The sequence below is a fragment of the Xenopus laevis genome, chromosome 1S (assembly GCF_017654675.1).
Source record: "Xenopus laevis strain J_2021 chromosome 1S, Xenopus_laevis_v10.1, whole genome shotgun sequence".
In the NCBI taxonomy this organism is placed as follows: domain Eukaryota; kingdom Metazoa; phylum Chordata; class Amphibia; order Anura; family Pipidae; genus Xenopus; species Xenopus laevis.
The window spans coordinates 134,180,589-134,204,110 of NC_054372.1; the positions used below are offsets into that span (position 1 = coordinate 134,180,589).

Here is a 23,522-nt window from a genome sequence, read left to right on the forward strand (position 1 = left end):
TAGGCATGTTTTAAATGCCTTCTTTGTTAAAGGGATTTACATGAATTCATCAGGCAGTCACTGATTCAAAATGAAAAGTCTGCCTCATTTAAAAGAATTTAAAATATTCTATCATCCATAATTTTCTTTTGATTATTATATGAGAATTTCATGAATTTACATATTTTGAACATATCATGTAGCATAACAAATCATGCAAAAGCCTATTCATAAAGCATCAAAGTGGTAATAATTATAGAACATCAAAAGGTTTCAGTTGAAGCATTTTCAATGTCATTTTTTACAGCAGTAAAATGTCATTCAGTTCCATTTTAATTTCTTTAACCATATTATTGTTGAGTAGTAAAATACTGAAAATGTGAAGTTATAAAGTTATTTATCCTTCTGCAAGAAAATTTTTATTTCATCTGAACAATTCTGAATGACAATTTGGGTAGATTAAGTGTCAAATGCAGAGCTGGGCTACGTAATATTGCTACCCAATTTGGTCTATCACTTCCCTAAATTGCCCCTGCTTGCTCACATCTACAAACCTCCCTGGCGCTGTTGTCACTGCATTTGCTGCCCCCCCCCACTGTTACTCTCGTTTTGCCACTGCCACCACTCTCTGAATCCCTGACACTTTCACTGACATATTTCCTTTCATCTTTCCCCTCTCTAATGCACCCCAGGCACATGCCTACTCAGTAAATATACTGTAGGGGCCCATAGATTCAGTAATGCCATAGCTATAAATCCCTACACTTCCTTGTGACTGGGCAGATGTACATGTATCTAGTCACTTAATTTACATACTTCTATTATTGGCCTTTAGGACTATGGCCACTTCCTGCTACACTATAATATAGTGTTTGGTTAGAGGTGGATCTCTCTCTTTGGTCTTCCATTGTTGACCCAGCTGGATGTGCTCCAGGGAGCCTGGGTCCAACAACGCCCAGTAAAGCTGTACTGTCCAAGAGTGACCTATAGTGAAAATCAGGGAACAGGGACTCCACGAACTAGGCTTAGTCAGTGACAGGTTAATTTATTTAATGGTACTTTCAAGGTAAATAAATAGTCAGGTATAGGTAGAATGAGCAGCTTCTGTTCCAACAAAGATTGATAGTAGGGAGTAGCTCTCCCCTAAACTCTGAAGAGGCCACAGTTTAAAGAGGAATTCAGGCATAATTTTCTCTCTGATCCATTTTGCTGTATGGGATCTGGACCACAAGGCGCATTTAAAACCTAGAGGTGTACCCAGCTGTCTCCACATGGTGCCATTGCTTGACTGTCCTGCTAAATTCTGATCTTTCACCACCTTGCCTCTATGAATCTGTGAGTATTTAACCTTGTGGATCTTTGACAATAAAGTTTTTTCTATGTGTTTCCTGCAAGAACCTCCCGATGTCCTTATTTCATTTTCATACACAGTAGTCTATATGAGTTTCAGTACCACTACACTTCCCCTTCATATCTTCCACCTAGAGAAGGCCCCTTCCTGCATGTTAAAATGTAACCTTTTCTCTACTGTATTAGCTGGACATTAACCAGCCCAAAATAGCATTACAATACTATGATGCATGCTCTTTTCTTTACTGAGGGAAGGGGGGAATAAGTTGAGCAAAGTGCATGGTAATATAGTTCCACAGCAGGGCTAAAATTGCTGACTGAGACAGGAAATACTATAACAAAGGAATATGTCAAAGAAGGAACATAAAATACAAGTGTAAATACTCACATTCATTATTTGGCTTAGATAACTGTAATAATAAAGAAGTTGATTCTAAAACAACATGTTTTGTAGGAATAATAGAAATGTTTATATGCAAAACCCACCCCGATCCATTGATCTCTGAGTTGCAGTGGACGAAGGGCCAGCTGGGCCAGGTGGGCCTCTTTCACCAGGGGGCCCAACTGCACCAGCCCGTCCTGGCGGACCTGGAGCCCCAGGGGGACCTGAAAGAAAAAGAAAAAATGTGTGAGTGGCAGTGTCAGTCTGGGACACCAGGGGCCCATGAAAAAACCTTAGACCAGGGACAACTCTCAGCACTATTATTATTTCTCTCCTCACTCAACCTCTATTCTCCTAGTCTCTTTTCTTTACATACTATAATCTATTATTCCATCTATTTAGCCTCTTTGTTCTCATAGAAATAGGGAATGGACATGAAACAGGCCAAATGTTTTACAGCATGAGGGCCCACTGACATCTGGGCCCACCGGAAGTTTTCCTGGTATCCCAGTGGGCCAGTCCAACACTGGTGTGTGTGTGCAGAGAGAGTGAGTTCCTACTGGGGCAGTCCATGCAAACAAGTACATACTGTAATACCCCCAAAATATGTCCTAATGTTTTATAATTTTGATTAAATTACTTGACCTTTATAATGAAATTCCTAATATTTCCCAAATATGTACTATGCTTAAAATCTAGTACAAAATCAGTGTTGTAAAGGCATACTCTGGGAAATTAGAGGAGCTTATCCATGATTTATAAATTGATGGACATATTTCATCATGTAAAGAAGTGCACCACATCATTAAAAAAAAATCACAAATTAGGGGCTGCGTCTTGTTGGGGTGCATATCAGATCCTGTTTGTGTAACATGGATCCTTAAATCTAGAGTGGTCTTCTGACCAGAGTATCAAGGCCTTATCTGTACTTGTAGCATCCTGGGCTCCTTTGGAAAAAGCGACTGTTACCTGAGACAAGGTATTGTAGTTATGACATAGAAAGTTATCTGCCATTGATTGCTTTTATATGTGAATAAATAAATAAATGGGGATTCCCAACCTGGGGGCCCAGCTGGGCCTTTCATTCCTGGAATCCTTGAGCTCCATGGAATAACAACTGGTCCCTGAGAGTTTTTCCTTGCAGAAATGTCTGAAATAACAGATTTTTGACATGATGTCATTGTGTAGAGAAGAAACCCTACTCAGAGTAATAAGCTATGCTACACTGCCAAAAGTATCTGGGTACATTATAGCCATAAGAATGCAGTCACTCGATCTAAAATCACATCAATCCTCTTTTGGTACACTCACACTGTTGAGTTCTAAACTGTCTCTGGAAGCAATGTCAGCACAAGAACTATTTGTAAGGTGTGTGGGGTTTTTATTATTGATTGACAAACATCTGCAGCAACTCCCCTTAATGGGACTCGAGAGCAGTGAAAATGTGTCCTTTGTAGCAGGCGCATGTTGGGGTTCAAAATATTTAATTGTTTTTTAAATAGCCTTTAGGAATAGAGGTTTCAATATGGAAAGCATCCATATCTGGAAACCCCAGGCACAAAGAATTCAGATAAGAGAAATCTGTATTTTTCACCAGACTGTTAATGTTAGTATTAATGTTTATTCATAGATTCTGCATTCTCCCACTAGGTGGAGCATACAGTATAAACTAAACTAAAACTAAACATCAGGCAAAATCCTTGGAAAAGAGCATTGTTACAAAGAATCCTACCAACACTTGGCATCCTTATTACTGCTGAGTTTGCCTTTTTTGTTCTTTAAATAATTTTGGCAATATTACCTTTGTTATCTTTCGTCCCCTTTTTCATTTGTTATCTTTCTTCAGGAATGCTTACTTTGGTATTGTGCCACAGGCATATTTTCCCCCATCAATTTTTACAGTACGGGGTAACAGGCAAAAAGGGCATTTTGCCCAAGGCCGTTGTCAGCAAGAACACTGCAGTGCTCAAAGCAGCCTTTAGGGTAATTGCGCACAGGACTGTTTTTGGCATCTTTACTGCAGCTTTTTAAGTAGCAATAAAGTACTGAAAGCAGACCTCCATACACTTGTATTGAAAGTGCCTGAGAAATGCTTGTCAAGCAATAGTACCGAAGTGTTGGATCATATAGGTTGATGCATCCAATTCATCATGCTATATGCTCCCCCTTTAATCTCATAATGAGAACTATTTTTTTTTTATTTAAAGATTTTATTTTCTGTTAAACTCATACAAGCATATTGTTAACATATGTATGATCATGTAATTTGTAATTCCGGTTACATTATCACAGTAATGTAATAATAATCAGTGTATGCCCCTCTTCTCTTATGTGCTCATTTATCAAGGTGTAGGTGCAAGTGCAGGAATGCTAAGGGTTGGGAAGTCTGGGCTTTACAGTTCCATACACATCCACCCCTAGCCCTTGCCCAGTACTATATGCCCTCTACAAATTGCTTAGGTTTTAATAGACTACTACTCACCACCCAGAAAATTTACTGTAACTGTAACTCTAGAATCGATGGCAAAGAGTGGAAAGGAATTATGTGGGCATGCTTGGAAAATGGTGTATTGTAGGAAAAAAACATGGCGAGTTATTATTATTATTATTATTATTAACATTATTAACATTTATATAGCGCCTGCATATTTCGCAGCGCTGTAAAGTAAATGTGTTTATACAACTAAATCACATTAATTACATACATAGAACATATGGAGTTATATACATCACAACCAATACCGGTAAAAAAGGTAAGGAAGGCCCTGTGCAGAGGAGCTTCTAATCTAAAGGGCAGAAATTAAGACACAAGGTGTGGGAGTGGGCAGGATCAGAATTGAGTGAGTGAGAGATGTGGTACTGTATGTGGTATTACATTTGGTAGTTAAGCAGAGTGAGGGTAGGCTTCTCTAAAGAAGATCGTTTTAAGAGATCTTTTGAAAGCAGAAAGGTTGGGAGAAAGTCGGACAGCCGTGGGAGAGAATTCCAGAGGAGGGGTGCAGCCTTATGCACTGGAGTGGTGACAGTCTCTGGAGGGAAAGGCCAATTAGAAGAGAGTTACAGTAGTCTAGACGTGATATGACGAGAGAGTGAATAAGAATTTTAGCAGCATCTTGGGTGTTAAATGATCGTATTTTGGATATATTCCTTAGGTGGAAGTGACATTATTTAATAAGTGACTGGATATGAGGAGTGAGGGATAGGGCAGAATCTAGGATAACCCCAAGGCACCAGAGAGGAATGAGGTTTGTCAGTTGTAGACTAGGCGCTCAAGTAGTTTAGAAATGAAAGTTAGCAGAGAGATAGGCCAGAGGTTATCAAGATTAGAGGGATCAAGAGAGGGTTTTTTCAGAATGGGGATGACAAGAGCTTTTTTTTAGTTGAGAAGGAAAGATTCCAGTTGAGAGCGAGAATTTAAATAGATGAGTTAAGGCTTTGATTAGACAGGTATTTGCATTGTGGAGAAGTTTCGAAGGAATAGGATCAAGCGGGCAGGTGGTAAGGTGAGAAGAGGCCAATAGTTTTGAGACTTCCTCATCAGTGACAGGAGTGATGGAGCACAGGAGAGACTGAGGAGTGTGGAAGGAGGGTGATGGAAGTCTAGGGGGATTGAGTAGTGTAATGTCACTTCTGATAGTGTCAATTTTGTTTTTGAAGTGCTCAACAATATCTTGAGCAGAGACAGATGGGCATGGAGGGGATGGAGAAGGGGAAAAAAGAGTGTTAAAGGTGGAAAAAAGTTTTGCCGTTTTTTTTATAAAAGGAGTTAATGAGTGAAGTAAATTATGTTTGTTTGGCTTGGGAAAGGCTGGTGTTATAGGAGTATAGGGCAGATTTGTAGCTCCAAAAGTCTGATTGCTATGGTTCTTTCCATAATTTAGTAAATGAGCCCCTGTTGTGCTTAAATCTTGTTCTTTTTGCAAACAGCAAACTGGCTCTCATAGACGAACAATCCATGTTTTACTGTTCTGATACAAAAGGAGTTAAGTGACGTCAATATACACTGGCTTCCTGATGGAAAAGGACCATGTTATTAGTTCCTTCCCCTGTGTTATATACATTCCTGTAACACATATCCTCCAACAATAGAGTCACAGGGGAATGACAGGACTGATTACGAGGGAGATACTGGGAAAAAATGTAGATTTTGTTGTTGTTAAACTGACAGCATTAGTGCTGTCCAAATATCAATGATAATTTAGAACGAACAAAGCAAAAAGCAGAACCCAAATAACACAGGTGGCTTTAGACTTAGTCATTCTATTTCTATTCTATTGTGTCTATCCAAAAAACTTGTTCTGTACTGTTTAATGACAAAGCTATAAGTATGATTGACGAGTCACTGTTTGTAGAGTTTCTACTTTAGTGCTTGCTTATGTGGTTGCAGGTAAGAGAGTGCACACAGGACTATTTTTGGCATCTGGCTATTTTTCTCTCATCTGGCAAAATTAAAAGGCCCAAGAGCCTCAGAGGAAGAAACACAAAGACACGCTTATCAAGGGGCAGAAATCAGATTTTTTTTTACTAGAATCTTCTACATTTCACAATGTGAAAATTGAATGTTGTGTGTATTACGGAGAATCTCTTACCTGTTACAGATTCCTCCCCAGGGCTACCCCGGGCTGCTGGGTTTCCCCACAACTGAGATGCAGTGGAGTGAGAGCTAAGCTTTTGGCTCAGTGAAGGATCAGATTCCAAGATCACTGCTACCTATAAGCAAGAGAAAAAGGTGTTTTGCCTATGTGATATATAAGCAATAACATTACATATAAAGGTTTCCCTACATATCCATTTACCTTGGATTCCAGAAAGCTCAAACGTTCGCTCAGATCCGGGATTTGGCTGCAGTTTAGACAACCTGGAGAAAAAGAAAAAGCAATACAGTTTTGGGTGAAGCAGCACACACAGAAAAGCCTCAATAACATAAAACAACAGGTTAATTAATGCTTTATATGTAATTGTTTTGGCAGAATGTGGATAAGAATCCTGTAGATTTTTTTTAAAAAAAAGTTATCACAATAATTGTCCTGGTTTACAGTTGCCCTCTGTGCCTCTCTTTCTATTATCATCACCTCCTGTATCTCTGTCATCTCTACTGTATTTTTCATGTTTTAATTGCATCTTAATGGCAGACATATTGTTTTCATATGCTAGCAAAGAAAAGCCGATCTGTTGCCTTCCACTCCATTAATGTTTGTGGATTTACATGCAGGAATCAGCCCAGGGAAAACCCTTGTGCTTTGCTTAAGAAAGATACTCTGCAAAAAAACTTTGCAGAAATGTGGGATCTGGGGACCCAGCTCTCTGCTTCTTAATCACTATGTGGACCGAAAATAATTACTCTTATAATGAAGCCATAGGCAAGAATACCCTCAATACAGCTAATCATTCCCAGAACTTTGTCTCAAGAATAAACCACTGAAACCATGTAGTTCACCACTTCATCTATTCTTTTTTACAGCCCTGTTGTCAACATTGCTTCCTTGGCTTGTATTTAAAGCCAAATCACAAGTTTAAAGTAAAGTCAGATTTTACTTTCTGTTTGTGAATGTACAATTAAAACAAACCAACTTGACTATCAGTACAGAGACGCCCGCTATGTAATTATCTGTCTCTTAGTTGAAGCAAGACTCTAGCTTAGGAAATGCATGATTTTGTTTATACAGAGGCATTTCAGTGAATTGATTAATTCATTTTAATTGTGCTTATACTCAGTATACTCGGTCAGTATATAGGAAATGTAGCCAGGAGAGAGGATTGGCCTTTCCTACATCTGCTACAAGCAGAACAACACCTGGAGATGAATACTTGGCTGGTAAATTCTCACTAGGAAATAGTGCAAACAAAGTGCCAAACCAGTATCAGAGATTGGAGTCAAGTTCAGGCTGGATCAAAGACAGGCAACAGAGACTTTAGGTCCAGAAAACAGGCAAACGTCAGTAATAATGGTCCTAAATACAAGAAGGCTAAGGGCTAGTCCACACGGGGAGATAGCCACGCGTTTGCGGTCGCGGCGACAAAGCGCCGCGCCAGTCGCCGCGACCGGCGCAGGCGACAGTTTTGTATGGGCGCCTATGTAAAAACGCCTGTGCTAACCACACGAGGCGATGCGCTTTTCAACAGTCGCCTGAAAATGCCTGGCGAGGCATTTTCAGGCGACTGTTGAAAAGCGCATCGCCTCGTGTGGTTAGCACAGGCGTTTTTACATAGGCGCCCATACAAAACTGTCGCCTGCGCCGGTCGCGGCGACAAAGCGCCGCGACCGCAAACGCATGGCTATCTCCCCGTGTGGAATAGCCCTTATAGTCACAGCAGGATAGGCTTAGATTGCTTTGCAAAGTGTTGAGAAACTGGATGTCCTTAAAAGTAATGTTGCAACATGCATGGTTGTGCTTGAATGTGCAGGTGTTAAAAAGCATGTCCATAAGCTTCTAGCATGAAATGACCTGCAGGTGCTGAGACCAGGAAAAATGCTGATCTGCAAAACATTGCAATGTTGGCAACAGGAAAATGGCACTACAGTGGACACATGCTGGATGCTTTACTACTAAGAGAAGGATTGTCAGTCTGTATTAAGATTTGTTTGTATACATCAGTCACAGGATCCATAATCAGCCAGTAGCTAACTGATATTGCTGGGAACTTTGGTTAGTAACAGCTATAGGGCCCTGAACAGAATTAGACAATAGGACAAATTTACAATCACAAATGAGCAGTCATTGCGTGAATTATATCCATTCTTTGGTACTTGTGTCCAAAGCTGATCGTTGCACTTTTGCATAGTTGTGCAGAGCACCTGATCTCAGCCTGTGTTTATCAACCGGCACCACATGCGGCACTAGCCTTATAATGAAATGCAGAGGATCTATTTGTATGTATATAGTACAGGAGATCACCCACAAATACATAATAAAAGCAAAACAAATTTTTAATTAAAATGTAATTTAAAGTTTCAGGCTGATCCAATAGTATAGAAAACAAGCATGTAGATACTGATTTGCACTGAAAATTACATTTGCAAATACCATTCGAACTACTCAAATTGTTAATGAATGAATATTTGAAAGCTAGAATTTATTTTAAGCATAACTGTTTTGGGGTGGTAGACCCCTTTTTAAATTAGGAATCACAAAAGAAGCTGATTCCCACACATTTCATTTCCAACTGTCTTGGCAGTGCTTTAGAATTGTGTTTAATCCCCTAAATGGGTAAAGCAATAGATTGCTTAGAAGGCAGCACGGTTAAAGCTAGGACAGGCTTAGTATCACTCATATCCATATCCTGAGAAACCCAGGACAAGCACACAAGGATTCTCCAAATGTTTGTTTACACTAATAAACACAGCCTATTTTTATACTTTTATTCCATGGGTACCAAGTACAAAGGACAGCCACAGACTGAGCAGTTTCACTGACAGTCCTTGCATATCTATTTCTCTTATCCCTATATACAATCCTGTCTGAAACATTCCATTTATACAATCAATAGCAATGCCACAAACACACTGTGGTGCCAACCACTGCAAAAATAAACAAAAGGGAGACACCAGTGCCAGCGTTCCTTATTTAATGCATTGGCAGGCATTGAGATTATGCATAAAAAAGGCAAATACAGTTCTACCCTAATCCCCTTCACACACACATTCAACAGGAGCTAAACATGCCGGATTAATAACCTGGTCTTAACTACATCTACTGCCAGCAACTTCATTAATACAAAATGGGTACAAATAGGACATTGGCAGCACACAATTGCTCTATTTTGGGTACTGCCCAGCTGGCCAGTTGCCTTAACACAAACAGATTAAAGGTACCTGAAAAGCTGCCCCCAGCCCTTGGAGGCAATTTACGAATTGGGGCACTGATCCGTGGTGCTTCCTGTGCTTCAGCCAAGGACATGGTATCTGTTACAATGGGACAGCCAAATGAAAAAAAAGAAAGAAACATCAGTTAAATCTGAATCAGATGTCTTATTCACTTAGTTTGGCCTACTTCTGCTCCTAGAAATTTGTAGTGTTTATCTGTAGTTGAAACACATAACACATTAGATGAGCATGTAATGTGATTTCTATCAGTTTTCATTTCTTTGTCACTCACTGTATTTAGCAGGCTTAAGTGCATATGTTAAAGAGATAGGTACACATGCAGGCCTGGATTTGTGGAAAGGCCACCAAGGCCGGGCTTAGGGTGTGGCATGCTGCCCAACCACACCCACATTGGTTCAGAAACACTGGTGATGCGCAGGAAATATGATCGTTTTTTACATTTCCGGTGCAGCAATTGCTATGATCCCGATGATGAAAATTTGAGTTAATAAAAGACAAGGGCGACGAGCGACGGCGGGCCTAGGGGCGCCCGCTATCTAAATCCGGCCCTGCACACCGATAAAGTTATGTTCCTCCTCTAAAAAAAAACCTTTCCTTGGGGGTTAATTAAATACTGTGGATACAGGCTCTAGGTGAGGTTAAGCACTTGAACCTAGTGCTCATGACCCCATTGTGCAGCTTCTAACCTGTTCAGTGGAACTGTTCTGTAGTTGGTCCTACTGTAGAGGGCTCATCCTAAATGTCAGTGAGATCTGTGCAGAATGCCCATATATACCCTTCTAGATACACTTGAATGCTCAGCTTGAAAGGTAATATTTTGGGTGAAAACTTATTTGCTGGATGAATTACATTTACTGTATCTAGTGTATATCTGTAAGCCTGGTAACAGGTAAGGGCCCTGACCAAAGCTTGGATCACAAAGGGGGTTTGAACTGAAAAACTCTATGGCATTTATTGAGTAAAACAGAAGGATACTGCTGGCATCATAACTTGTGTACCAGTTTAGATAAGCATAATTGCTGAAAAGCTAGCATTCTGATGACTTGATGTTAAAAATTCTCAGTCAGCTTTAAGGTCAAATCCCTCTGAGAGCAGGGTGCCCTTGTATTAGTGAATACCTTGTTGTAGGCTGCCACTCAGTGTTACAAGGAGAAAGGTTCAAATCTTTACCTAATCTCATTAAACACACACAATGCTTTGTAATCTCCCCCTCTAAAGAATAATGCTTCCCAGCTGAGGTAATTGAATTGTATGGGTATAGTTTATCGCGATTGCCTTCTTTTACCAACTGAGACAGATTGTAAATCCCAAACATGACCTGGATTCAACTGGGGCAGAATAAACAAAAGGGCATAGAACACATACCTAGTTTGATATTTACAGCTTCATTGATTAGCACAGTATCTAGTAGAATCTACAAAGTTGTTCTATAGTAACCCCTATATTGTTTCCTGCCATAAACACTAAATTTAGTAATAAAAAAACAAAATACTAAGGCCAGGTCTACACATACGTAACCATGGGAAAATCCACAGTCTGAATGTGACATGGTTACTAATTCTAAATGTTATACCATTACAGTAAACCTTTAGGGGCAAATTCACTAAGATGCGAAGTTGCGCCAGGCGCAACTTCGCCGCACTTCGCCAGGCGAAGTTTCGCCAGGGCTCCGCAAATTCACTAAAATCCGAAGCTGCGCACAGGGGTAGCGTAAGGTTGCGAAGTTGCGCTAGCGTTGTTTCGCTATATAAAGCGAAGTTGCGCTAGCGGAGGCTAATTTGCATACGGCGCGAAATTCAAATTTCAATGGAGGAACACGTATCTGCACTACAAATGCCTAGAAAACCTTCAAATCAGCCAATAAAAATTTTATTTTGCCCTACACATGTGCCCACTGTCTAGGTAAGTTGCCATGAGTCAGGAAATGTAGGGGGGAGGAAGGGGAGCCCCAAAAATTTTTCGATCTTTTTCAGCCTATCAGCCATCATGTAGAAAACACGCCAGCATTTTTTGGGACTTAGAAAAAATTTTGACTTTTTTTGAAACAATCCCTATCTACTCTATCTGGCGAAGGAAGTCTAGCGTAAAAGGTAGCGTTCGCTACACTGCGCAAGTTAGTGAATTTGCGTAGTTTCGTCGCTAGCGAAGATTCGCCTGGCGTAAGGTTGCGAAGTAACACTAGCGAAACTATGCCAGCGTTCGTTAGTGAATTTGCGCAGTAGCGAAAATGCCAAACGCTAGCGAATTAACGCTAGCGTTCGGCGCTTCGCGCGTTAGTGAATTTGCCCCTTAGGCTCTTAATTAATCTATTATTGCCATTGCATACCTTGCTTTCTTAATTCCTGTTAATATATCCTCAATCTTCTCTTATACTCCCCTTAATAATAAATTCAGATACTTTAATCACAATTACAAATATATTTTACTTAATATCATTGCATAAAGTGAGGCCCATGTCCTCTAAATTCACCTCTTTCTGTCTCTAGTTTAAATTGACCCCATTCACACTAGCCCCACTTCATGCCACTCTGATATAACTACAGCACACTTGATAGTTTAGATCAAATATACATATTCATGTATTAGCAATGTTTTTGCAAGTGTGTTTTGATGTTCCCAGTCTATCTATGGGTGCATGTAATTTACACCAATATGCTGGCATTGGGCACAAAGTAACTAGTCTGTAATTACTAATATAAAGTCATGAAAGCAAAAAGATCCTCCAAATATCCAAATTTGTAAGATTTATTGCTGCTTTGCAATTAATCTATTGCCTTCCATTACTCCTGCCCATTACATTTTCATTCTTTGGCACCACAGATACTGTACTAATTAAAGATGACTCAGTAACAGTAACCATGGGCACTTGGGTAACCAACAAGAAATAAAGGTATACAATTCTGAATATTATGAAGATGTAAAGTTGAATTAGTTGGAAATCTGGAGATTATATTCTGTAAAAAGTTGTGCACCTGTAGAATTTTCTAAAATGTAAATGTAGTCCTAGCAGATAGCAAGAGAAAAAAAAATACAACAGTAGTCTGGATTGGCAGCAGAGGAGTAACTACAGTTGACCTGGCCACCCACAAAAAAATCTTTAAGGTCCTGGCCTAACCACAAGCACATTACACCACCAGCTACCCCCTCTGACCTTAGTAGGCCATTTACAGACTCTGCCCGCTGCTTGCTTACTGACTGGTGGCAAACTTTGTTGCATTGCTGAGGGGGAATACAATACAGCAGACCTCCCAGTCTAGTCCCCCTGTCCCTTGGTCCCCCCTGCAGGTGCAGTGTATGCTATACTGTAGTTAAGCTGTTGTCTAGCAGTCTGTTATTGTATCCATAAAGCACTACACAGGGCTTATTTAATAATACTGGATAAACAGGCACCTGGGCAGTAACCCATGGCACCCAAATACATTTTTTCTTTCATTTAAAATAAATAAATTTTTTCATTTTTCAACAATGCTAATTACTGATTGGTTGCCATGGGTTACTACCCAGATGCAAATTTACACAGAGTGAAATGAGTATGGATACATGCATGAATACAATGGATGGCGTATTTTATTTTAGAACCAAAAAGTGAGTTGGTTTTAAATGGACTCATTTATAAATAGTCACTTCTATGATTTGGGTGAAAAATGGTAATAACGTACACTCATACACTAAGGGGGTTATTTACTAAACTCCATTCGTGCTTTTTGGGGCAAAACCCGAGTTTTTTTTAAAAATCAAATTTTTCGAGATTTAATAAAGCCAGATTCAGCAAAAAGCCAGAATCTGAAAATCTGCCATCTCAGACCCGACAAGGTTGTATATAAGGCAATGGCAGAGGTTCCTATCCTATTTTGAAGTTTCTGTGGTCTGTGCTAGAATTAGCCTGAAAATCTGACCTTTTCTGGATTCTAAAAAATTCGGACATTTCAGGAAAAAGCCAGAAAAAAACAAGCTATTCAAGAAAAAACTTCAAAAGAATCATACGATTCGGGTTTTCCCTTGATTTTATCAAATGTTTATACAAATCAATGGAATTGAGCTGTTTTAATAATAAATAAGGTCAAATCGGGTATTCTAGTTTGGTTGAACTTTTTTTATTTAAAAAAATCAGAAAAATTTGGATTTTGATAAATAATCCCCTTAGTAATCAAGCAACCATTTAGTAAAGTAAGTACCATGTTGCTCTACATGTAGAAAATAGAAAAATAAAATGTATGTAGTTTTCCAGAATACATTAATTAAAAGTGTTCAATATGAAAGCACTGTATATTTGTATTTCTATTCTCTGGTTTATACTCTTAAATAATAGTAATCACAGTTACAATTAACTTATGATGTAAATTTTAATTAATATATTTTGGAAAGTTGCTCAGAATGACAGAAGTATAGGTTTTGGGAGTTCCACAAAAGAAAGTGAACAGTGAAAAGAAACACACACAACTAAACACATATTTAGTAATTATTTATGCACTGATTATCTATGCATCTGATCATCACCGATAGATCATCCATCTGACACCAGGAACTGTGCATGCCTAGCCACAGACCCTAATATTTTTGCAGTAAACAGACTTTTTATAGACATTCTTTGCTTATACACATATGTTAGAGGATGACGTCAGAGGTTAGCCAGGTCTTTATGCACCATAACCTCATCCAAACTTCCAGGCTGCATAATCTGAGGCCCATATGGCTGCCACCTTCACTGTAATCTGCACATCAACAACCAACCCCCAAAACCATCCATTGCCCAAATGCACAAGTTCAGGGTTTCTGCTTACAAATTAAAATAAATGCATGCAAAAGGTAGTATTTTTAGTAACTGTTTCAGCTTTTTTATTTACTTTTTTTATTCAATAAAATACATTCAATAGGGATTCTATGAGTTTGCTTATTTAAATTACCTAAGAATTTTCATTCAGGGACTAACAATACATTACTAAGGCCTTTAAACATATGTTTAACATACAATCAGTTACATGTGATCAGTGAAACACCTGCCTAAACATATATCAGGGGCCACTTAAGTAAAGAGGATAAATCTACTCTGAAAAATCTGTGTAGTAATCCTGATGGATTATGGATGTTATAGATCAAAAATTCTTATCCAACTGTCTAGTGTATATTATTACCTGGAGTTGACTTATAACCCTACATAAACGTTTCATCTGCAAATCTGCCAAATATAAAAAGGATGTCTTACATCACTGGATTTTTAAGGATATAGGAGGGATTTCCTGTACGTTGAACAATGGGTAAGGCTTACACATATTTACACATATTTTTGGTCTACCATTACATTTAAATATCATAGACACTACAGAGATTACCTGTTCTTTCTATGGTTTGGGCATGAGGAGCTTTGTAATTTCAAAAAACGGTCCGCACACACCAATATTGCAGTCGGGGATTGTGCCCCTTTTATTAATGCCACCAACAATCAACGTTTCGGGGGGAACACAGCCTCCCTTCTTCAGGAGAAGGGAGGCTGTGTTCCCCCCGAAACGTTGATTGTTGGTGGCATTAATAAAAGGGGCACAATCCCCGACTGCAATATTGGTGTGTGCGGACCGTTTTTTGAAATTACAAAGCAGTAAGGAGACCGGGCTAGGTCAACGGAGGACCAGCACCACCACGCAGAAAAGTGGAAGGAGGTGTGCGGTAATAGAACATTCTATTGGGCATGAGGAGGACATTGTAAAAAGAATGATAGGATAGTATGCCTTAATTATTTCAACCAAATTTTATATCCACTTAGTTATAACAGGGGTCTGATATAGGTCAGTGAATTAAAATAGGAAAAATTATTTTCTATAGAAAGAAAAAATAAAAGAATAAAGTACCAGCAATAACTAATAAATAATCAAATTTATTTAATTAATACGATTGGTATTGGACATTCAGTGTCCCTATTATATGACCATCCACACCCCACCAGTAACAAATCACAAAATATTTCAAGTTGAATTCATCTCTTGAGAAAATACCTTCTTAGTCCGAAAGGATTTTTTAAAAGGTTTTTTACAAAAGTAAAGTGCAGTGCATAGAGTTAAAATTCATTTATAATGCGCTAACAGATTCTATGTGCAATCAATTATTTGCCGATTCTCAATTCAAAGTGCAATAGTGATTTAATAAATAGAATTTAATCCATTAAATTAATTACTTTATACATTAATTACAAATTATCATTCCTTGGATTTTAAATGCCAAAATGTATGATTTTAAAGTGATTTTAAAGATTTTAAATTTTTTAAGGTGCTATAATTAAACTTAAATCCCAATCGTGATTTCAATAGTAGTGGGTTAACTAGTAGCCGATTTATGTGACCAGTATAGCTTTGGATATAAATTAAACCATGTGCTTAATTCATAAGAATTTAGCTGAGAAAGGTGGAAAAAAGAACGGTGAAGCTGTCCCAAAACTGACTACCTATTATTTTCTTTCCCTGGGACACCACAAAGCAAAGATAGGCAGGATTACCGGGACTGTGGTCTTGTTACTTAACTGTTACTATCCTGATTCAAGGATTGCCCTATTCTAAAAAATCACAAATCATTGGGTTACATTTCTTACCCTCCTCACAGTTGGTTCCCCGGTATCCTGGGCAACATCTCCATTCCAGCGATGTCACTGTCTTATAGCTGAGTCTGTATGTTGGCCTGGCAACTGTTCTATAACTGGACAATTTGCATGATATTTGTCAGTAGGTTAAAAAGTACAAGTGAAGACTACTGATGTGTTGATATAACACAGAAACAAAATAAAGCAAACCTACAACTGACGCATTAAGCTATTTTTGCACAAACATGGTCTTACCTCCCCCCTGAGCAGCCTGCTGCCCAGTGACAGTTCTGGTACACTCTCTGCATGAAGGTGCCATTCTGAACTTGGCACGACACTGTCCGACTCACAGGCACTGAACACCAATTCCTTTCAGAAAAAAAGGCACAATATCAGAGAGAACACAGGAAAGATTAGATGTAATGAAACTCAGTGTGATATCAATTTTGTTTTATACTTGTGAACCCACTAGAATTCATATGCATGGATTTCCCTAGGACAAGAATTAACATTTAGAAAAAAACATATATATCCCGATACACAAGTTTTTGTGAACGATCTGTTATTATTGCCCCAAGGGAGTGTGATTTCTTTTACAGGTGGGGTGGGGGAAGGAAAGGCATGCCAAAAAAGAGAGAGAGACTAAGTTTGAGACTGCTCCAGGGGTAAACAGACAACTCACCTCTTTTAAAAAGACCCCTGCAGTTATAAAGGTGTGTTTAGGGTGGAAAATTTATTTGACTCATCTGTAGGTAGAGGAAAGCTTTATGCAAATCAGCAGAGAAAATAACTAGGAGAAAGGATGGAATCATATGAGGCACTTAACAAACATTGAGATCTGAAAGAAGGGCCAGGTCATAATGAAAGTTACTGAAGTGCAATTTTGTTTCAGGTAGAAGAGTAAGTATTCTGTAAGTATTCTGATGGGAGGATACGATAGCAACAAGTATATTATTAGTATACAGTAGTAAACTATGGAAATGATAAGCACTGTATCAGGAGGATGAGCCATAAAATCGCAATATTAGTGTTCACAGTGTACTGGAACGCAAACAATGAATTGTGTGGCTGTTGTGCTGGAAGCAGTGTTTTAGAAGTGTAGCAATGGGATAGATAGCAGAATATCAGGAGGGGAACATGCAGCTACAAAAGAGTACCGGGGGCAGCAATAAGACTGAATGCAATGTATTAGGGTGACAGCAATGAAACTGCAAGCAGTGCCAGGAGAGGAGGAATCAAACTCAGGCCCGGATTTATACATAGGGCGCCCCTAGGCCAAGGCCACTTGTTGCCTCCTCTACACCTTCCACCCCCCCCCCTTCATTTACAAAGTCTTTTCTTGTTGGGTCCAGGGTACAATTGCCACCTTTTCTGGCAAAAAATACTGGCCTTCCTATATATTTATATTTTTTCCCATATTAATAACATTGGGATCAGCCATCATTTTTACCGGTCAGGCCGGTAAAATACTGACCAGGTGGCAACCCTAGTCCAGGGATTGGTGCACAGGAGATTTAAAGAGCTATGTTCACATGTCCCCAGTGCTTCTGAACCCATTGAGATGTGGCTCGTTGACATTCCGCCAGGCCTGGACTGGCCATCTGTGGGTTCTGGCAAATGCCAGACGGGCTGCTATAAGATGCCATAGAAAGTCACTAATTAGTGGGCTTCTGGGGAGCTGATTGGGCCTCTGTGTACCTGAAATACCAGGGCCTATTTATACTCCCAGTCCAGACCTACATGCCACCCTAAAATTCTGCCGCCCTAGGCCTGGGCTTTTCCACAAATCCAGGCCTGATCGAACTGCAAACAGTGTCGGGAGGGAAGCAATCGATCTGCAAGCAGTGTCAGGAGTGGAGCAACTACAAGCAGTGTATCAGGTGGGGAGCAATCAATCTACAATCAGTGGGTCAGGAGGAGAACAATAGTACCGCAAGCAGTGTATGAAGAAGAGTGCAGTGGCACCACAAGAAATGTATCAGGAGAAAGTAAATGTTATAGGAGTTGTAGTAAAATCCACTGGGGCAGGAAACAATGTGAATGATGTATAATCATTTTACAGCTCTGCGAACTGTGTTGGCACTATATAAATGCCAGGAAATAAACATAGAACAATAAATTAATAGACCAAACAGTTGTCAATAAATAAAAAATACAAATTCTGTGAATCAGGAATGTAGCAGTAATAGTATGGTCTGAGATACATAACGTTCACATTTTTCTGATCAAGAAATTACATTCTACTCCATCCTTACTTCTGTACTGCACCTTTTAATGGATACAGTAAACCTCTGTGCATAGCTTCCTTATAATGCAATCAGTCATATTTGCTACATGATGTTGTGTGAAATATGAAAATATGAAAACAGTTTGATTCTGTATCCAGGAATCGTAAGCAGAGCCATTTATTTACAGTATAGACAGGAGAAAATATGAGACCTACAGCAGGATATGCATTGTTAGCACGCAAAAAAGGAAAAAAAAGGAGAAAGCATTAACTCTTTATATCGCAGAAAGCAGCTGTCGACACATTGAAACTGTTAGAATGAGAACTGTTTTGTCTGCTTAGCAAAATTTAAATCAAGTCTGTTAAACCAAATAGGTTGTACAACCAATGATTTGAACTACATTGTTTAAGCTTTGTGTAAAGATGCCAGAATTAAAGCGTAAAAAAAAGTCTCAGTTCTTAAAAAGTAATTCGTTATACAGTGAGATTTCCAGATTAGTGTGACTTAGAACAAGCAGTCGATCGCCTGTGTCTCATCAAATCAAAGACATTTCATGTTTAAAATAAATCTGTATGAATCACTGAATACAAATATTAAAGCAATATTCAAATAGAAGAAAAAGAAGGAAAGAAGTTGCCACATTGCATATTAACCTGGTTACCTTCTAGGTGTGGAGAGTGTCTCCCTGGATTTCGCTTGCAGTACTGGTGAATAGCGGTACTGGGTGTTGGGTGGCCATGTGGACACACCTTTGTCCAGAAGAGCACAGAGACAGAGCAGAATGTGCCAACCTGAGCAGCAGGGCAACCACAATCTCATGGTTCTGTGGGCCAGTAGATTCTACGATTCCGTCCTTTTTAGTATGCCCAGAGCTGCAAAGAGTGTGGTGCTGTGCATAAGAAAGGGTTAAATGTTTTCTAGTGGTTCCATGAGGACAGGTAATTCGCAGCATGCGCCCTAGCCCTTCATGGGAAAACTGTCTCGAGATGCTCAATAAAACTACCCTTAGAGTCACTGAGGACAAATCCTGCCTCCAGCCAGCACTGAGTGGGTAGCCTAACTCCCCCCAGCCTCCTTCTTTTTTCTCACAATGTGCCCACACACTGCTGAGAGGACAGAGAAAAGGAATCTAAACAGAGTTTGCCTACTTGCACTGGACCGGCTTGGAATTCCCATAACAATAACAATTGAGAGTTTTTAAATCTCTGGGATAACACCGCCTCTTATCCCCTGTATTTTTTCTCCTCCTCTAACCTACCCTCCTTTCCTTCCCCTCCTTTTCACTTCCTTCATTTTTTCTTCTTCCCTCTTTGCTTTTCTCTTGCTTTTTTCATATCGCCTCCCCCCTACCCACTCTCCTGTTTCTCCACCCCTGTCTTTTTTTTTTTTATTCCTCTCTAAAACATTGAGACAATTCAAGTCCTTTGTGGGCTGTTTTAAATGCACAGGATCAGTCTGTCTCATTTCTGCCCCTTGCTCCTTTTCCCACTCATTCTTTTCCTCTGCTCTTCTCTTTTCAGCCACCCCTCCCTAGCTTATTCTGCCTTCTCCTTTTTACTATACCGTATATAATTCCAGGACCTATAATTATTTTCTCACAGAATAGTAAAGTCTGCTTTGAGAAAAACTGTGGTTTTGTCAACATTTCTGTCTCAAAAATAGATGTTTAAAATACCAACAAAGCCACAAAGAACAGACATACTATGAGAATATGAATTATAAAGAGCTTGTTCACTTTGTCAATACCAAATTGCTGAGTCTAGTGGGTTAGTGGGTCTAGTGGGAAATGATCATAGTCTCTTCATGTCACATGCATGTCAGAAAATGGCACAGAATCAGTGGCAGCCAGAGGCCACATGTGAATGGTGATGTTGGGCAGTTTTTAATGATCTGTTTTATAACTATTTGTATGAACAAAAACAGTGGAAGCATAGCATTTTCTAAAAGAAAATCTGGTTTCTGTATGAGACTGCCCCCACTCATGGCAAAAATTGGTATTCATCAGCCAACTTATATCCGGCTGCCACAGCCCAGCTGAGAAACGTGAGAGCAGGTGTGTAAAGGGATTTCATTGGACCCTTTTTCCAGGTTGCTAAATTTCCATATGCCCAATTGTACACAATTCTTCCTGTGTGTGTCACAGTAACTTGTGCACAAGTGCAGAAAAGATGTGCTGCAATGTTGATGCATCAGCTGCATGGCTGCTCAATTTTGATACAGTTCGGTTCCCCCCCATACCCATTATAAGGACAGTGTGGGTATTAGGGCTACTGTCATGGGAAAACATCAGTTTATAGTGCTACTCCAGCAGAATTCTGCACTGAAATCCATTTCTCAAAAGAGCAAACAGATTTTATATATTTACTTTTGAAATCTGACATTGGCTAGACATATTGTCAGTTTCCCAGCTGCCCCAATGATGTGACTTGTGCTTTGATATACTTCAGTCACTCTTTTCTGCTTTACTGCAAGTTGGAGTGATATCACCCCCCTCCCTTTCTCACCCCCAGCAGCCTAATAACAGAACAATGGGAAGGTAAAAAGATAGCAGCTCCCAACACAAGATAACAGCTGCCTGGTAGATCTAAGAACATCATTCAATAGTAAAATCCAGGTCCCACTGCGACACATTTAGTTACATTAGTAGGAGAAAACAACAGCCTGCCAGAAAGCAATTCCATCCTAAAGTTCTGGCTCTTTCTGAACATGACCAGGCAAAATGACCTGAGATGGCTGCCTACACAACAATATTACCAATAAAAAAATACCCTTGTTGGTTCAGGAATTCAGTTTTGCACGGTAGAGTAAATTATTTTACTCGGAGAACCCCCAAATCCTTCGCGAAAGATTCTGCCTAATACCGAACTAAATTTGCATATGCAAATTAGGGGTGGGAAGGGGAAAACATTTTTTACTTCCTTGTTTTGTGACAAAAAGTCGCGTGATTTTCCTTCCCACCCCTAATATTAGGATTGGGATTCGGTTCGGCGGGGCAGAAGGATTCAGCCAAATCTGAATCCTGCTGAAACCCGAACCGAATCCTGGATTCAGTGCATCCCTGCTTTACTTGCACACCCATATGATTTCCAATACAGTGAGGCCTACACAATTCCTACAGGCCTACTGTGATGCCTATTGATGCAGTTAAAAAATAATCACCATAAGTGAAGTTTAGCTTCTATATTATAACATCATTTTTGTTGGTGGCATATGGAACCTGTGTACATTAATAGGGACATTCTGGGATTAAATTAATTTAAATGCAATTAGTAAAGCCCAGCAACTAGCATTTTTTAGAATTGAGCCTAATTTTCCAAGTTATCTGGTAATCTTACAACAAATCAGTTACATCAGATGTCAAGTTGGCAGCGCACACAAACACAGAGACAATTGCAATGTCAGGAACACAGGGTTCTCAAGCAAGATCTAGTACTTTGTGAAGGATACTAAATATGCACACAATCTGAGAAAAGAAGCATTACAAACCTGATGGTATTTTGTATATAAACATCATTATTATGAATGAATTAACAATGAAGCAGGATATAGTCTCTCAGGGACACACTCTTTTTATATCTCAGTGTCACATTCAGATTAGAGGCATTGCTCAGTACTCCAGTGTCATATAGACAGGGCAGGCTCACCATCTGTGTGAATGGATCAAGCATTTCTGTTGAGCTCTCTGTTTCTATCTCTCTCACACACACACACACATAATGGGTTCAGACAAAAAGTCAATTTATATCACACATAAACAAATGTACAAACACACTAGATGGTTGTCATTGTCCTTTAGTGTCACAAAGTGAGCAAGAGTCAATAAATGTGTTACTGTTTGTCACACAATAGGGTCACCTTCATTTTGTCAAGGCCACACACAAAAACCCACACACACAATGGATGAGGTTATGGGTTTTTCTGTGTCAAGCACATGACATAGTTAGCTCTGTCTTTCTTTGCTCTACACAGCAAAGGGTCTATATAATCATATATAGAGCAAAGTAATGCCGATATGATAAACATTGACTTTGTGTATACAGTAAGCATATCATCTGCTACAGCAGCCTTATAGATTGGTAAACACTACTTTATGGAGTAAAGATGTATTTGGCAATCAAAGTCTGCATCAATTCACAAGGAATGCCAATCCTATCTAAACCAAAGCATGTTTTGAATTCACACTTGTTCTTGCCAATACTGTGTCAAGTAGCGTAATTTTAGATATAGTGATAATTGTTAGTTCTTGTAAAGAAATCATAGTGGCTCATTAACTAATATAATGAATACAGAGGACTAGAACTTTGGTCATTGTCTACTGTCTAATTGAAATAAGACATGTACGTGACTACATGCAAATGGCTTACACATAATAAGAATACAGCAGTTTGTAGTGGGATTTATCTTCCAACAATGGTTAAAATTCGCACTTGAGCCACGGCAATAGCTGCAGGAAGAACAATAAAAGCAAAATCGAATTAGTTGACCAATCGTTTTTGCATTCAGTCTTGGGCATGTTCTGATTCCGATTCCATCTTTAGATATAGGCCTTTATATTTGATACTTTGAAAAGAAGCCTGTGTAGCTTCCACAGCTATACTCTTTTATATGATTGCCCACTAAAAGTTGCCAAACCAAGCCATTCCTTGGGTCACAACTAAGATTGCTTTAAGAAAAGGCTAAGAATTCCTTGTTATTTTTGAGTACTTGTCATTTTGCAGATCGGGAGAATATTTTACAAGTTTTACATGGTGAATAAAATAGTGTACACGAGGGAAAACTGATCCACTTCACACTGAGAGACTGCTCCCTTTTTACAAAGATGTGCCTATGTCACGCTTCCTTAGCACTGAAATATGAGAGCATAATTTCATATATATTTGCTGGGAAGTTATGTGCACCATGCCTGATATGACCATAGTTTGCACAAGTTTAGGGCTTATTTAACATTGCTTCTGACACAAGAGCACTGAGAGGTGGAACATTGCACCCCCTAATGTCCACACAAAGAGCACCTGTATATAAGGCAATGACCTTGGCGCAACAAAAGTTTGGCACAAAATACACAGTGCAGAGATGATGCAAAGTGCAAAATACAGATGTGATTTGCTCAGCAGTCATAAATGAATCTTTTTTGCCTTTATTGGTTATATTATGGTTGAAAAACCAAACAGATGTGCATATTTTAACCCATAA

The 23,522-nt window shown here is 39.2% G+C and overlaps 1 protein-coding gene across 5 annotated transcripts in view; it reads right to left on the reverse strand.

Annotated features, from left to right (window-relative positions):
- emid1.S (EMI domain containing 1 S homeolog) overlaps positions 1-19,647 on the reverse strand; it is a 35,506-nt gene extending 15,859 nt beyond the window's left edge. For 2 of the 5 annotated variants that reach the window (XM_018238474.2, XM_018238482.2), the window contains exons 1-8: positions 18,991-19,646; positions 16,357-16,470; positions 16,114-16,217; positions 9,525-9,614; positions 6,508-6,569; positions 6,301-6,421; positions 2,772-2,861; positions 1,816-1,935 (exon numbers count right to left, since the gene is read on the reverse strand). In XM_018238474.2, coding sequence (XP_018093963.1) covers positions 1,816-1,935; positions 2,772-2,861; positions 6,301-6,421; positions 6,508-6,569; positions 9,525-9,614; positions 16,114-16,217; positions 16,357-16,470; positions 18,991-19,148 — 859 coding nt within the window. In that variant the 5' untranslated portion in view covers positions 19,149-19,646. 5 annotated transcript variants of the gene reach the window in all.
- Positions 19,648-23,522: the final 3,875 nt, after the last annotated feature.